The sequence below is a fragment of the Lathamus discolor genome, chromosome 4, assembly GCF_037157495.1.
Source record: "Lathamus discolor isolate bLatDis1 chromosome 4, bLatDis1.hap1, whole genome shotgun sequence".
NCBI classification, from domain to species: Eukaryota; Metazoa; Chordata; class Aves; order Psittaciformes; family Psittacidae; genus Lathamus; species Lathamus discolor.
Window position 1 is genome coordinate 32251349 of NC_088887.1, and position 17641 is coordinate 32268989.

Consider the following 17641-nt stretch of genomic DNA (forward strand, 5'->3'; position numbering starts at 1 on the left):
ATAAAACTTATTTCTTAAAGCTTCTGTGAACTCCTAAATAATTAACCTGAATTCCCAAACCACTGCCTTATCGATAAATTCTATTTAAATATTGTAACACGAGAGAGCAGCTGAATTCTTTCCTGTATTTCTGTATCAGGTACTGAAAACACAAGCAAGAGGAAACTCTTAGAAAATCTGTTGTGGAAAAAAGTGTCTCACTTTTGGGTGCCCTGGCAGTAATGACTATGGCGTTTAATACGATAAAGTTGGGATCAGGAAGTGTGCTGACAAGAGCAGCTCTACACTCATTTGTATAGTGGTTTTACTTCACTTACCATAACTGTTTCGTAAGATTGTTTAAGAACTCGGACACTTTAAGTGTCACCCAAGTGTTTCTTTGCATAAAAAGTCACTAAATGTTGCATTGGTAATGTGCTTCCCTCTGTATAACCAGTCTGGATGTGTTGGGTGTTCTCTCTGCTCTTTTTGAATCTTAATAGCAGTGTGTACTCTTTATGGGGAAAAAACCCAAAACAATGAAACAGAGAGAGAGATATGCTTGGCTGCAAAGGTTACAGTTGAAAAGCGAACTAGTTCTACATCTAATGCCTCTTTTTACAAACAAGCATTAAATTGATGGCTCATATTACTTGGTGGAGTGGCTAAAAGCAAATTGCATGTGAATCCCAACTTGGTAAATAGTATTTAGTTCCCAATTCTGGAATACCAGATCTATGGACAAGTATATACCTCTTGCATATCTCCTGTAGAAACATAAATTTTAGTATGTGCTTTTTTGTCAGGCAGGCTTATAAGTGATGGTGTATAGTTTTCTTTTTCCCCCTACTAGTTGCTGGGGATATGAGGGAGAAAGGGGTTCCCTTGGACCTAAGTCTCCTGTCTATCTGAAGTCTCTTTAGGGAGACTGAACCTATTTTGAAACTGACTAAATTTGAAGCAGTGAGTTAATGGGAAGTGCAGATTAACTTCCAACATCTGACTTGTGGTTTTTATGCCTTTTCCCCTATTGTTAATGGCACTGTTTTCCTCTTTACCTTGAATAGACAACACCACAGACAGGAACTGACTGTACATTTCCCTGTGAAAGATTCATGATAAAATTAATATCATATAATTTTGTGAAATATAAATTTACATGAGAAAGTCTTCAGTTTACTTATCATAATGATTCTGGAGCAAGAAAGATTAAGATATCTTCTCAGAACATGTGTTAAGTTAATTTTAAATTTGACTTCATGAGGGGCTTTCCACTGAATGTTTTCAGAATCTTCAACATTGAGGACTAACACTAATACATCATCTGCTGTTCCTGAAAGTGGTAGAAGTACTAGCTTGGGTCATCCTTCGGCCTGGACACTATTCCCTTCTTAAACATATGTATATGCATGAGTTTGTACACACACCTACACAAAATAGAAAAGGAAAAATGGCTTGAGCGCTACTTCATAAAGAAATGGAAAAGAACATCACATTGCAAGAGGTGGGGGATGGTGGTGTTCCCTCTTCTGTACTGGACATCTTCCTCTTTTCTCACTTCTACATTCCTCATGTGAGGTTTTAATTCCTACATTATAGTAAATATTGTGGTTTAACCACTGGAGTACTGACAGAGTGGCAAAAGCAGAAAATGTGGCTTCGGTCATAGGACCTCCAATGTGATTACTTGTAAACTAATTTCAGTATATATTTCATATTTATAATATATAAGCATATATATATATTTCATATCTATTACCTGTAAACTAATTTCAGTATGTGTGCAATAACTGACAGTGTGTTATTTTATCTCATGTTTTTCTTCATTCAGTGACTTACAAATTGTGCCCATTCATTTTTAAGCACAAATCTGTAGGATATCTTCCAGATTCCAGACTGATTAAATTGGCTTTCAGAATCTAACACCATCTTAAATTCTTTCCAGTTCACTATTGCTCACCTCTACAGTCATTTGGTCAGAGCTAAATGCTTGCAGATAATTGCTGGCAAAGTTTCTAAAGTATCCACAGAAGCTTTGTTTCAAGAAGTGTGCACAGTGACAAAGGATTTTTTACTGGTTTTGTATAATTAGATGCAGATATCTTCTTGTGAAGTGGGCAATACTGATAATACGAAGATGAGGAAAATAAATAAATTATGTCAATATTAATTCTGTGTATAATTGCCTTTTTATGATACAAAACTGAACTAACAAAGATCTGTTTTCCCATGCAAACTATATTTCCGTACAGAACAGATGCTCTGCTTTTGAAGCTCTCCTTATTGATGGGCCAGGAAGTGTTCTATGGAGCACTCTGGGGCAGTGTCCTGGTTGGTCCATCCATCAGGCTGCCTGCTTCTCTTTTTGTTGTCAGTCACATCAACAGAGAGCTGTCTGGAAAACAGCAGAAGTACATGCTTGGCACCGATTATAGGCTCACAGTAAGTTCATTGAGCTCCTCACAGAACAGTTTTATCTACCACAATACAAGCATACTAGCAAATTATGCCTTCTCTGTATTAAATTAGAATAACCTGCTCATAACATTTTAGAGAGAGAGAAAGAGAAGCTGAAAAGTCCATATTTCAGAATTACTTACTATTGTTACTTCATCGGAGCATCTTTCCTGATATATAGGAGAGACTCTCCCATACAGATTTTGGTTAGCCTGCAGAATGTAAGTCTTCTGAAGCTTCTGTAGTTTTTGGTAATTGGTACTGCATACTGCCTTAAAACACTGACTATGTTTCAATTTAGAAGATAAACCTGACATTTATTCTCTACGCATTCTTTTTTTTAACCCACTTTGTGGGTAGGAGTTAAATGGCTTCTTTAAAAAAACAGTGCTCACAGGTAGCCAAGTTCTCTTTCTTTCTTTCTTTCTTGTGGTTATTAACAGTGATTGCACTTCAAGTGCTATCATGAAGTAAACTCTGTTGTGCTTTCTTTAACAGATAAAGTCTTTGTGTGTATCAGTATTGGATTCAAATGTCCTTGTGCAAAGAAACACTCTAGAAGTGATTCTCTTCTTCTTCCCATTTTCTACAGCTTTGGTAAGAGGACAATTTTAGTATTGTCGCATGCACACTTTGTGCAAGAAAGTGTCTGCTGTGGAACCATTCCAGCTTCAACCTCTGTTATTGCCAAAATTCTGAATTTTGTACCTTCAAAATCAGCAAACGGATATTGCAGTTTCTTGTTCCTCCATCAGTTTTAATAGTAGAGGAGACTGCTGCTTCTCAGACTCATGCTTTCACAGTGATTATTGCATGATATTTGGAATGTTCTTGAAGTATTCAGGCCTGAGAAAAGGCATGTGGAAAAAATATCAAGCTTCTTTTCAACTAGGATTTCAGCATTTAGAATTGTCTGTGCTAAACAAAGATATTCTGTTAAAGACTAGAGAGAAAATATTGCTTGAAACTAGAGTTGTTCTCCATCATTTTCTAACTTACCTGGTAGTATAGCCAGTATTTTGAAAGTAGCAAGTAATTTTAGGTGTGCAGTTAGAACATAATGAAGTCTTTAGTACTTTTAGCTTAACTTGTAGCTCCGTACCTTAAATATGAAAATTATCACAATTGAATCAGATTCCCTTTCTTGAGATTTTTTCTATATAGAATATTTTGTTGTTGACACTTTGTTGCTTTCTTTGTTGTTGTTTTTTTTCCCCAAAGCATTAATATCACCTGTTAAAAAAACCCCAAACAACTCATTACCTTTTTGACTTGTTTCAGTGTTCATAAGCAGCTGAAATGCCTTTGTTTTTCATCCTAGGACTGCAATGAAAGCACTATTCTATTGCGCAGGACTGATTTAGTCTATATTCTGTCAGCTGCTACACAGACATTGTTGAGAAGAGACATGTCACTCAATAGAAGATTATATGCATGGTTGCTAGGTACTGTACAATATACAGTGATATCAAATATTCTGAATACCTAAGAGGAAAAAAAAAGTCAGTGCTTAAAATTGCAATACACCTTTTCAGCAGTTAATGAATGATGATAAAATAAAGTGTTGTTTAGTTGCCATTTATTATCTGTTTAATAAAATTAAGCATTTATTTGGCAAATAAGTCTACTCTTCACAGATTAATTAATTTCACTGTCCTGAATCACAGGGTATCTGATTATTTCTAGTCTCATCCATAATTTATTCAGAAGTGATTCATTGGACTAAGAAGAGTGGGGTGCTATTTTAACCTTGCTTTTCTGGAAGTAATAGTCTATTAATTCCCCCATGGGCTTAATTGTCAAAGAGGGCCTATAAGAGAGCTATAGCTTCTCCCCATCTGCCTCTTTTTAACAGGGTATGAAGATGCTAAAAGTGATCAGGGAAAGAGCTGCAGCCAAGTAGCTGTATGAAGGCATTCCTTGCTGACCCCATGTGTGGATCAGGCCTTGGTTTTCATTTATGTCCAGTATAGCACATCAGGATACCTCAAACTGTGATATGTGGGTTGTCTTTGGGAAGTATGTGAGTTTGTTTCAAGCAAAGTATTGAAATGACAAAGGTTAAATATGCAGTATAATTTCAATATTTGTATAAATGACATCTGTGTAGCACTCTATACTGTAGTGTTTCTGTGTACTCTTGATGCCTCTCTTTATCTTGTAGGCTCTGATATTAAAGGTGGTACTTTTGCTCCAGACTCAACAACTTCAGAAGACCATGCTATTTATTTCTTTGGAAAATACTCTAAAGATCTTTTAGTTGAGGTTGGTGTTTGCTGCATACAGATGTATTTGTGATCCTCTCAAATGTTAGTGCAGACTGAATCTAGAATTGTTCACTGTGCTCCTTGGTTTGTCCTCCACTTTCTGTCCCTATAGATAGTGCCATTTTGATGGCTGTATTTTCATCTACCTGAATACTTGCTCTGCTTTATTTATCCAAATATTGGATGTGCTTATAATACAAATGGAATCTACCGAAACCAGAATGTAGCATCTTTGATGAACTACTTGAATTATTTAAAAATGCTCCTCTGAATAACAACAGCTCTTGAGTACAGATGATGAAAAGATGTCATTGATTTGTCTACCCTTAATGGAAAATTGAAATTCAATTGTAGCCGGTACAAAACAAAATCAAATTTAGAAACACTTCAGGTATTAGTAAAATGGTAGTCTCTCTTCTCTGTATAACAATTTGATGTTTTCTTTTTACTAGAGTTTGATTGAAATTTTACATCAGAAATTCCCAGAGTCTGATACAGAGGAACAGCATCAAGCTTATTTGAAACCCTTCCGCATCCTAGTTAGTCTCCTTGACAAACCTGAAATAGGTAATGTGGCTTGTCACTTCTGTTATGACTGCTAATGCCTGTTAGAACTTGGCTGTCAATTGCCTTTGACAGCAGGATTTAAGACACACCCTGCACAATTCTTCCTAATTCTGAATATGGATGCATTGTGTATTAGTGTGCAGGAGGCTGCGTTTCTTGCCTTGGACTTCATTCAGAATGGTGCTTTGGAGCAAGCATCCCCTCCAGGTTACCTCTGGCTCTTCTGCAGAGCACTCCACTGTAGTATGGATTTATCCTAGTGAGGATAACACTGTTCTGTGCCCAGAACTGCAATTTGGGAGACCTGTTAAAAATAACTACTTCTGCTCTAGTCTCAATATTCTACTCAATTCATTCCTTGGAGCTTATTTGGTAAAAACACTGTTAGTCCTCTTTTTGTTCTGTCTTATAAAGAGGCTCCTTTATAGAAAACCGCCAATGCTGCTCTTGCCTGGGTGTTTCCAGTGCTCGGTTGTGTTTGCAGGCCTCCCTAGATGCTTGCATCATGACCGTGTTGCTTTTCCAGACAGTGTAGTCCCACAGCAACTGGTGTATGGTGGTACTGCTGCCAAGGCAGACCGTACCACTTACCTGCAGGTGTTCCAACTGGAAATAACCTGTTATGGATGTGGAGAGGTAGGGACGCCTCTGTCAGTGGCACTGCTTGCTAGTGCCAGCCTGATGCTGCTATGGGAGCTATAGTTTGAGACCTCATGACTGAGCTATGAAGAATTTCCTCCTCTTCCCTGTCACATGTCTGTCCTGTTGTGTACATGAAGTTGCCAGTGCCAGAAGGGTGAGGCTCTGCTGGCCCTTGTTTTAAAGGTCAAGTTCTCCTTTCTGTGTGTAAAAACTAAGCCAAAATGACTTGACAGAGTTTTAGTATTTACTAGTATTCTGTAAGAACTGTATATATGCGGACAAATCTTTGAAATGATGTTCTAAGCATAGATTTAGAGCAAAACTCATGTACTGAGACTAAACCCTTGGGTGGCAGTTTGTTTTGTAGGATCTTGTATGTGGTAGGCTTATCCTCTTTCATGGGTCAGGCAAGTACCTTTAAGCACGTTTCCTGTTAAAGAATTATTAAAGCACTGCCAAGGAAAATAAGGATTCTCTATTTCTTACCTAACAAATGAATGCTACCTTAGTAGAAGCAGCTTTTAGTCTGTTTGTAAGACAGTGGTGCTAATGTTTCCTTCCACTGGTTTTAGCTGGTTTTCAGCTGTTTAAAAATAAAAAATAAGGAAAAAAAAAAAAACCAACCCAAAACTAACCCCCAAACCCAAAATCTATTGTGATTGAAGCTTCTTATATACAGCATTTTTATTTCCTGACAAAAATGCTGAAGAAGACACTAGGGTTGTTGCATTATAAATTTATGGATTAGTCTAATTTAGAAAGTAGATCACAAACACTGTAACTGTTGTGTGGTTTGTTTGGCTGACAGTCAGTGTTAATTTAAACTACAAATAAGGGTTATTTAGCTGAGCTGCATTACACAGTTTAATCTTTCTGATCCGGTCAGCACACAAAATATAACTTATTAAGCGTTAAGTCAATATGACTTCCACTTCCTTTTGAAATGGATTCAGCAGTGCAGCTTCTTAAAGGTAGCAAACTAAAATGTAACAGGAATCTTTGACCTCACTTTTTTTTTTTTTCTTTTCCTTTTTAGAAGTACTCTTTATGCTACTTTAAATGCTTCCATGTTTAGGGTATTGTACTTAGTATTGGTTCACCTCCTTTATAGACAATTTCAGATAAAATAATGAAAGTGACCCTTGAAAACTGGATGCAGTTGTCCCCACACACCTAACTTTTGTACCTTACTCTCAAAACTGTATATAAATACGCATTTTTGATATATTTCGACATTCGAACTGTCTTAATTTGCTGATTTTTCCATCTTCTGTCCCTGGAAATTTAATCAAGGCTGCTATGTTAAATGTGTATTGGTTAATCTGATTGTTTTTCTTATGGTTACAGACATGGAGAGTATTTTTGGCACATGAACTGCAGATTCATGGTTATGGTTATGGCCACTTATATATGATTGCAGTGTAGGTGTCTTACTGAAGTGACTTAAGTGTAATGTAGAACCAGTACTATGGCTTTCCAAGCATCATTTAATTAAAGTTCCTAAAATGAACAATAGGTGATATTTAAGTAGAATTAATGCATATATATATATATATTTAACCACATATTTAATTTTATTGTAACTGGAAAATCTGTCATTTTAAAAAGCATTTTTCTCCTACTTGGCTGAATGTTTTGTTTTATATCTACCTACCCCTAATTTAAGTCTTACAAGTTTGAAACTGAGCTGCTTAGCAATCACTTTGGTGCAACTACCACATTCTTTTTCCCTTCATTTGTAGGGCCACAGGTTGTTGGGGATCTGTTCCTTGAAGTTATTAGAGCCTTTTATTCCTACTGCAAGGATGCACTTGGTTCTGATCTTGAACTTAGCTACAATCAAAGTGGCAACATACTTACAAGGTATAGCTACACGTTTTCAATTATGAACTGAGAGTGTATCAGTTATATTAAGCTAAATTACTAAAATCTGACCAATTTAAGGAAGGTCAGGTTGTTAAGGTGACCTTCTGTCTGGAAAATTAGATTTTCTATTTCTTCCTTTTCTCCCCACACACAATTGATTTCTCTTCATTAGCAGAGAAGAAAATAAAGTACACTGCATGTCATTTGTGTTGATTAAACCCAGTTATATTGGCCAAAAATCAGCCTGGTGACAGAACTCTTAGCCTTTTGATTTTCAAAGTTGAAGGCTTGATTTCTTTCATCTGTGAGAAAGATGCTTAAACTCTAGCTGTTCCAGAATGACTTAGTCCTTGATCTAAGACAATCAATATCATTTAGCCTGTAGAGAAAGGGGGGTAAGTTTTTGAAATGCATCAGCTGGTACTGTGATGTGCATGCTCTTGGAATCTTCACTAACATTTGTTTCTTTTTTTTTTTTCTTTTTCCTTTCACACAGTGCAATAAAAGAGAACAAAAATGCTTCGGAAATCGTCAAGACAGTCAATTTGTTGATCACATCCTTAAGCACAGATTTTCTTTGGGATTACATGACCAAATGTTTTGAAGAATGTTTCAGGTGTTTATGTTGTCAAGCACAGTAGTGTTCCTCTTAGAAATGCCACTTAAGAGCTATTTGTGTAAGATAATACTGTTTACTGAAACATTTAAATTCTGAAAGGGACAAACCACGTTAGAATTAGACAGATATGCAAGTTGCATCCTAAAGGAATTAAAAATGCAAACAGGTAAATGATTAGATGGAAAGTAGCAACCTGAGTACAAAAGAAATTATTTTAAAAATGACAGAGGAGAAAAATATTTGGAAAGGGAGACTGAGAGGTCTTTCTGGGAAGAACAAGTGGGTTTTGAAGAAAAATAAAGATATCTATCTTTTTATTGGTTTCTAAATACAAGGGAGAAGATTATACTCCAGTAAGATTGCGTAGAGATTCACTCTGAAAATTAGAAGCACTGTAGTATCCCACATGCAAGCTACAATAAAGTGGTTTTGACAGGATTTTTTATCTTGCTATATTAGAAGTTCCATTTTAGTTTGCTTCAAAAAGCGTGGCTGTTCAGTGTTTTGTGCTAGGTTTAATGAAGCTTTTTATTGTAATAAGAATTTTGACAAGAAAAAAGCTTACATAATAATGTTTCTCTCCATCCAGAAACAAATCCACACAGATGAGATATCCTCTTGAAAATATTAGCACTCCTCCTACAATTTCAGAGCTCTGCACACTGTTGGTGTTTCTTCTTGATGTGATTCCTTTGGTAAGGCAATGTTAAGCTAACTGCTTCGAAGTCTTAAGAAACTTAAAATCAAATAATTCCTATTGTGATTACCTAAGATGAAAATGGGCAAGTTGACGGATGCGTAGATATACATGCTATGCCCTGCAAAGTATAGTTTTATATGCTGACTTATGTATGGCTACCCATGCTATTTGCCTAACAAAATAAAAACTATTTGCATTTTAAAATATGGTGATTCTGTCAAGGGAATGAAAAAGTGTACCCTTTGCATCTTGATAAATAATTTCCTGGGGCTTTTTGGTCTCTTAGTAGCTCGCTAGCTATAATAAGATTTTCGGAGTATGATTTGGTGTTCATCATGTAGAATGAAGAAAGGAGGAGTAGTGCTTAAGTAGGTTTGGACAGGTTAACAATTCATGAACTGACTTTATCAAGCACTGACCTGTGTTAGACAGCTGAATATGACAGTATTGAATATAGACAGAAATATGAATATAGACAGTAATACATGATAACTATCTTAAATTATGCTTATTTGTTTTAGGAACTCTACTCTGAAGTGCAGACTCAGTATCTTCCACAGATGCTCAGTTATATGGTGCAGTCTCTCCTGGAAAATATGGAAGTATTAGGTTTACCAGAACTCACTCATGCCTTAAAGACTTGTTTTAAGGTGCTTAGCAAAGTGCAAATGCCTCCTTCCTATTTGGATATTGAGACAGGAAGTGGAAATGGGGTAGGTGGTTTTCAAGTACTTGTAGATGTTTGAAATTGTTAGCGACATAACATTTAAAAATGCTAATTCTGTTAACTTAAGCCTACACAATAACTGCAGCAATAAAGATTTTTGAAACTACCTTCTTTGGCCCCTTCAAGAGCTATATCTGCTGCCTTGTTAGACTTACTGGGTTTTAAGTTCTGACTTGCGTGAATTATTTGTGACAGTGAAGGAGTATATAGTCTTGTCTAAAACTGGAGCTATAATCTTACATCTTCAGAAGAATGTGATCTCAATGATTTTGAAAAGCGCTGAGTATAATGCAGTTGCTAAAGATTCAAGTTGCAAAGCTTTACAGCTCGTAGGTTTGCAAGATTTTCAATTAATATTTTAGTATAACACAATGTGGTATTATTTGTGTGAAAAGACCATGATAGGGAGTGAGGAATAGATGGCATAAAGCAATCACACAAGCACAGCCTGCCAGAATTTTTCAGTAGAACAGATACATGCATTTGAGTAGAAATAATCCAACATATGTAATACTGTTCTAGTGGTGAACTGATTTTAAGGAAACATTTCCATTTGTAGCTGTGGGTCTGTTGGTGTTTGATGAATCAAGGTGTGAGGATTATACAAACATTTGTTAGGTTTTAAATGCAATTGAAATTAACTGCTTACAAATGACTATGTCTCATGATTTTGTAAAAGTAATCTGGAAATTGCAAATACTAGGGTTTGGGGGGTTTTTCTATCATTGCCCTTCCTTAGTGCCTGCCACAGTTCTATGTAGTTTAAAATGGTCTATGCAGTGCAACATTAACCACATTAACATTTCTGGTTTAGAGCCCAGTGAAAAAGGAAAATGTGGACATAACCTTGGAGACTAAGTCTGTGCTGCAGGAGGAGGATGAGACATCATTCCCTCCCCTGAAGTCAGAAGACAGTGGAATTGGTCTAAGTACTTCCTCTCCAGAGCTCTCTCAGCACTTGGGGGTGCCAACTGTGACCCTTGAGAGAGATGATGTATGGAAGAAAGGGGGGAGCATTCAGAAGACTTTATATTGCATCCAAGAGCTGGTTGCCAAGTTTTCCAGTAAATACATTTTTGGGATGCAATTTCAAGAAACAAATAATGAAAGCATCTCAGCAATGAATCTGACTGGAAAAGAGAAAAAAGAGAATGGCTACAGATTGCCTGAAAGTGGTAGCAAGAAGAGCCCATGGGATGCAAAGCAAATCACTGTACCTCAGTTTAAACAAATGCTTTCAGACTTATTCTCAGTTCGAGGGTCACCATTCAAGAACAAGAGTTCTAATTCTCTTCCTTCTGACCACAATTCTGGTAATAAAAAGGAAAAGGAAGAAGAAGAGTGGGACTTTGAACAAGTGATGCTTGTCTTGGGACCCCTTAGAGGTGACTGCAAGGAAGCTTTCTCTGCAGCTTGTCACCTTTTGTTGGATTGTACCACGTTCCCAGTCTATCTTTCTGAGGAAGAAATGGAACAGTTGTATCTCTCTCTGTTTCAGGTTCCTGGTAAGAAAAGATTCTTTACTAGGAAACTTGAACATTAGAGAATAGCAGTGTGAGCTGTGTGACATGGGACAGTAGTAATGTCTTTTGACAGGGCTGAAGGCAAGTTGCATGTGAATTAAAGACTTACCCACATGAGCATGTGTTTTTTGTCTTGCAGCTGAGGGACAATTTTTACCAAGCTCTATAATTCACATTCTTTTGAAAGCTTTCACTACAAAATGTGTAGCTGAAGGGATGCAAAGACCTTCTGGCCTGTGGCCTTGCGGCATGGTTCAGGGTTTTCAAGAAATCTCTTGTTAGAGGAAGATGGGTGTAGGTAGAAAACTGGAGCTCTGAACCATACCAGAAGCAAAATAAGCTCTTTCCATAAACCTCAGGATTCAAAGGAGTCCAGTCCAATGCAAGCTAAGAAAGAATAATCTTGTGTAACTGGTGGGCCTGTTTGTTCTGGGAGTTCAATCATTAGCTTTAACAGAAGCAGTTATTGGCCTGAAGACTAGTTGACAAGATAGGCTTGTAGTGTACAGAAAGGTGAGAATTTCTGCTGTCTTCCTCAGCATTGTGATGATATGCCCATCATCTATATGGGCGAGTTGTCTGCCTGGCATGGACGTTTGCATATTTGCAGTGCCTTGCATGTGATCAGCAGTGTAGCTCAATTTACAAGGCTTGCTTTCATAATTATGTTTCTTTGAAATATCATCCTGGGGTTATAGAAGTTAATTTTCAAAATTCTTTTCAACTGCACATCCTGGAGAACACAGTAAGGTTTAAAGACAGAAAGAAGAAGACCTCTGATAATGAAGTTCTGGGCTAAATGTGATACAGAAGTGGTCTGATGTGAAGAAGGAAGAGTAGTTGTGATAGTAAAGCAGTTAAAGCATTTGGGTTTGAAGCTAGAACTCATATTTCAGACTGTCTCCAGTCAAGCCTTAATAAAACTGTATCTGATCATTCACTCAGGAGAGGCAAAGATGGCTTGACTTGATGTTAGCCATATAAGTTCTTTGGGTGCTTCACTGTTTCTGAACTGATACTCTATGTCAAAGAGCATCCTTGGATCAACAGACCACTGTGGGTTTTGACAATGAGAGCTGGAAAGCAGCAGCTGTAAAAACTAGGCGTGAGTAAGCATAAAATGGAAAGCAAAAATCCATTAGTCACTGGGTTACCAAGGTCCTGCAAGAGCTTTCTGCTGGGAGAAATAGGGAAAAGAATATAACTTGCTCTGAAGCAAGTCTGTCCTGAAGTAAGGGACTTGATGATAGCATGGCAATTGGATCTGGGCAGTCATTTTTGACTCTTGGTCCTATGAGCTTGGTTGAAGGATTCTTGGAAATATGACCACAATCTTGTGATTATTAAAAATATCTTTTTTCTTTTTTTTTTTTTTTTTTTTTTTTTTCACTTATCCTCTGAGAAGGTTGTGATGCCAGCTTCCCTCTGTGGCTGAAGTCCTTAATGACAATATGCTGTTGTGTAAATGACTGCTATGTTCAGAATGTGTCCATCTTCACGCTGCTGGAGGTGATCAACCATTCCCAGTCACTGGCGCTTGTGATAGAAGATAGAATGAAGAGATACAAAGTGTCTGGCCACAACCCCTTCTTTGGAAAGCTACAGATGGTCACCCTTCCTCCCATTGCTCCTGGGGTCCTGAAGATCATCTCAGAGAAAACAGATTTCTACCAGGTGTCAATTTGCTTTTCCTTTTTTATTGCCCAACTACATTGAACCTCTAAGGATGGTGTAGGAAAGCAGATGTTACTTGAATGGATGTTGGGGCAGGATGTTTGTGTAACAGTGACACACTGCTTTTTTTTTTTTTTTGCTTCTACAAGCATTGCAAAGCAATTGCATTCTTCTGCATGTGCTTCTCAACAGAATGTTCAAAAGTGAAAGGTTATTTTCAAATTGCTATTTGGGTTTTGTGCCCAAATTCTTGGGGGTAGATGTATTTGATTTCTGACTCGAAGGGTTTGGTTTCATTAGGTTGAAAGCTATGCTTTGGAAAACTTTGATACCATTCTAAGTTTTCAGATAAGAGAAAATGTTAATGGCTGAATAATCCTCCTTGGTTTTAGTATAGGTATTTCAAAGATTCTTTTCTTCTCCTGAACATTTTTTGATATTAGTGTTGGATGAGTGTTGGTTCCAAGATCTTTTCCTTAATTACTGTGTTTCCAATTGCTGTGCTTGACACATGAACAATCTGTTAAATTTTGACCCAGAAAATAGAAGCAGAAATGCTTTTCTTACCTTCTCATGCACATACATTTGAATTATCTGTCCTACTAGGGTAGGAGAGTTACATTCCTCTAGGTCTGAGTGTATAACCTGAATTTTTTGCTCCTTGCTAAACTAAGGCGATTTGGAAATGTCTTTTGGTAGTAGAGGTGGTTTACGCAATGGAAATCTTTTAAGTCAGGGAATAAATTACTATTATTAATATAAATTACTTGTTGATGTTATTTTTCCCTAGAGAGTAGCCTGCGTGCTCTGGAATCAGCTGAACAAAGAGACACGAGAGCATCATATTGCATGTGTGGAGCTGTTCTACAGGCTACATTGCTTGGCACCATCAGCAAATATCTGTGAAGACATTATCTGCCATGCACTTCTGGATCGTGATAAAGTAAGTCCTTTATTCACTGAAGTCCCTTCATCACTGTAGAGTTATTCCAGTGCTTCTCAGTCTGCCTCCAGTTCCCTTCCACCCCACGTCTTCACTTCCATGGTCTCTCTGTCTTCCAAGAGTCTGACAGACTCTGTTTATGCCTTTACAATCCCCTGGAATTTATTCATCACAGGAATACTGCTAAGCTTAATCCCTGGATACAAGTTCAGTCACTGGAGCTTTTTTAGTTTCGGCCCAAATCATGTAGTATCTAAAAGCTTGCAGTTTTTGTCAGTGTTTCCAAACTGACCCAGCTCCACCAAAACCTCTAAAACAATTTTATTTTGTTCATACTGTAAACTGCATATTCCAATGAAAGATTTTATTGATTTATAAATGTATGTCAATGTAATGTTGGCTCAGCATTTAGTTCTCAAAATAAGTAAGCTGTATTTTAAGTGACCCAGTTATTAATTATTTTACTCACCTAGTTTAATGACTAATAGTAAGTCAGAATAGTTATTTAATAGCTTACAACGTATTTGTGAGAAGTGCCTTGCACAATAAAACTTAAAATAGCCACCTTCGGTCTTCAGTATTGTTTTCATACATTTGCTCTTGCAGTTTTGAAACTTAAGAGTTTGGAAATCTTTTAAAAGCTTTCAAACGAAATTACCAATAACAAACACTACCTAATATACCAGTATCTTCCTGTTTGTCATCCGACTTTTAAACCTCCCTAGCACCAAACCAAGACTAAAATGTTTATACACCAGAGCTCGGAAATACATTTTTGGTGTATCAGCGCATCTTTTCTTGCTCCTATTAACACTGTGGCTGTTACGTTTTGGTTGTGCATTCATGGGTATATAGCATTTTGATTTAGTCTATTGCAAGACAGAAAACTACCTGAGAAGGATTAGCAGTCACCTACACAATAGCTATTGTTCTGCTAGAGGTTTAAAAATCACTAAACCTTTACTCAGAGATGAATGCTGTAAAAATATATGTATCTGTCTTGTTTCCTTGCACAGGGGACAAGGCTAGAAGCACTGTTCAGATTCTCTGTCATGTGGCACTTGACCAGAGAGATCCAAGGCAGCAGAGTTACTTCTCACAATCGGTCCTTTGATAGGTATTTTCCATTTCCACTGGCTTGGACTTACATTCATATGTTTAACTATATCATGCTTTATTATGTTCTTACATTTATATGTTTAACTATATCATGCTTTGTTATGTTCTTTTTTCTGAGGTAGGAAAAAGTTCTCTGTAGAGACAAAAAGAGAAACAAGAGCAAAAGGAAGATCTTACTACATTTACGAAGTATGGGGCACCTTGTATGCATGGTGCACTTTCTTGTATAAAGAAAGTTTCTATAGAAAGAGTTTCATATGAGTAGCTTGCAGACAAGTTTCTGCATAACGCATTTTTTTAATGCAAAGAAAATAGAACCAGCTACTTATGAAAAATCTTACAGTTTTACTTCCTATTTACAAGACCATAACCTCATATAAAATGGGACAAAATTGTTAAGAATCTGTCTAAATAAATATGTGAAAGAACTTTCAAATATGCTGCTCTTCTAGAATGTGAGTGTATGTCTGGCCTTGCTTTTACAAACGCATGTGTACTTGACCTCAGAAAATGTGCATGATCAAGCTATCATTAGCAGACATGAGCCATTAACTGGTGCTTACTTGAACATGCACTATGTCTGTTCCCTGCCACTATTTTGTTGTTTGCATTAACCTTTTTAGGGATTTCAATTGTACTTCTTCATTCTGATTTCTCCACTCAGGTCTCTGTTTGTGGTACTGGACAGTCTCAATTGTTCAGATGGCGCAATTGGTGCTGCAGCACAGGGCTGGCTGATCCGTGCTCTTTCACTTAATGATGTTGCACGGATTCTTGAACCAGTCCTGCTGCTGCTGCTTCATCCAAAGACACAGCGCACGTCCATCCACTACATCAAACAGAATAATTCAGCAGGTAAAACTGTTCTTGGACTAAAATTGTAAGTGCTAATATAGCACTGCATACTCCTGAACACCTACCGAAGGCAGTCTCTGAAATACAACGGCATGCTGTTACCCTGAGTGGTCTTGCATCAGTTCCATAGATTCCTCCTCATCCTAGTACCTATAGCAATGCCTAAAACAAGAGTTCAGGAGTAAGTTATGCTACTTGAAGGCCTAATGATCATTTCTGTTATGGTGACTGCACCTACACTGTTAGTTTGGATTGCTCCCTGCTTTGGTCTGGGATCTTGTGCCACACTTCTCATTGCCATTCCCAGATGATCCACACTGCATGTGTGTTCACTGTGTACAGGATCCCTTCTCGAGCAAAACTAGGTCTGCAACCAAATGAAATCTGGGAGCAGTTTGGTGACTGTGTCAGTCCAGGAATTGTCTCAGTAGGATGACAGGATGCCTGTCTAGGTAGGATGCATGGGCAAAACTTACTCTCTCCACCCAGTCTTGCCCTTGTACACAATGCACCCTCGTATCAAATTATTTTTTTTTTCAGAATATTTTTTGTTAGTGATTCCTTCAGCATTGTGTTAATAACCAGAGGCTGTGAGGAACATCTTGCTGTCTGGGGCACAGCACACAAAACCTCCCTTCTAATGCTGCTAACTTCTGAGAATTAAAATCTATTTGTCCAAGGATCTGCCTTGATTCAAGAGGAGAGCTGAGCCCTTGTGGCATAAGTCTCAAGGATCCCCAGAGCTAGGATGCAGAAGCAAAGAGAGATGTTTGGAATGGAAGATGATCTTCCACCACCCAAAGTTAAGAATGTGTCAGGGCGTCTTTATGTGGGCAAGCTGAATTTGACAGCTGGAAGATGTCCATTCTAAGACCCATAATATGACCCATTGTGAGCCACATATGGTCTGTGTGTCATATGTGATTCACAATGTGTGTGACAAGTGTGACAGACACCTGTGGGGAGCACCTGAGGAAGACCGAGACAGGCATGGAGCCAGGGTTTGCTCCAAGTCCAAAGCTCTGTGAAGGCTGTCAATCTGTTTAGGTTTGGGATTGCTGAGAATGGTATGGATATGAGACGCTGCACCATTTGGCCCAAGTAGCCAAGGTTGTTTCTGGAGCAGAGCAGGAAGACAGTAGAGAAGTGTCTGGTAGCTTTGTGTAAAGAAACTTCCTTGTCACTGTCTGTCTCATTAATCTATGTTAATCTAGCTGTCGGCTTGCATAATTGGTTTTCTGTCTTGATTGGCAAATAGTTAGATGACAGACATCTATAGCATCCAAAAGGACCTGTTTATTAGATGCTATACAAACACAATTCCTCTGTTGCTACCCTTCTCATTTCCCTTCTGATCTCAGCAAACATTTTATGCTCAGGAAGCATAAAAAAAATTTGTCACACCTAGGGAGTCATAGCATAAGTGAAACAGCTTAATGTTTTGATCCTATTCTCTTGCACATACAATAGGTTAGCACTGCTCAAGCACTTAAAAATAAAATAGATAATTCTTGCCTTAACCAATTACTTCTTTTAATTATTTTTTTTTTTGCTTAACTCGTTACAATTAATACTAGAGCAGAGAGTTTTGTAACCTTTTCTTTTTTCTCACAATGATGTCCTCAATATAAAGCATTTTTTCTTCTATATGATCTTAAAGGGTAATCTACAGCCCAAACTGTCCTATGTTTCTGTATGTGAAA

At 37.5% G+C, this 17641-nt stretch overlaps 1 protein-coding gene across 1 annotated transcript in view; it reads left to right on the forward strand.

The window, feature by feature from the left end:
- DOP1B (DOP1 leucine zipper like protein B) overlaps positions 1-17641 on the forward strand; it is a 46829-nt gene that overhangs the window by 13310 nt on the left and 15878 nt on the right. Inside the window, exons 5-18 of the mRNA XM_065676922.1 lie at positions 2232-2421; positions 2935-3033; positions 3758-3881; positions 4601-4701; positions 5156-5270; positions 7655-7775; positions 8275-8394; positions 8987-9092; positions 9619-9810; positions 10639-11329; positions 12753-13021; positions 13812-13964; positions 14981-15081; positions 15748-15938. Of these exons, the coding sequence (XP_065532994.1) occupies positions 2232-2421; positions 2935-3033; positions 3758-3881; positions 4601-4701; positions 5156-5270; positions 7655-7775; positions 8275-8394; positions 8987-9092; positions 9619-9810; positions 10639-11329; positions 12753-13021; positions 13812-13964; positions 14981-15081; positions 15748-15938 (2573 nt within the window). The remainder of the gene's footprint in view (positions 1-2231; positions 2422-2934; positions 3034-3757; positions 3882-4600; positions 4702-5155; positions 5271-7654; positions 7776-8274; positions 8395-8986; positions 9093-9618; positions 9811-10638; positions 11330-12752; positions 13022-13811; positions 13965-14980; positions 15082-15747; positions 15939-17641) is intronic.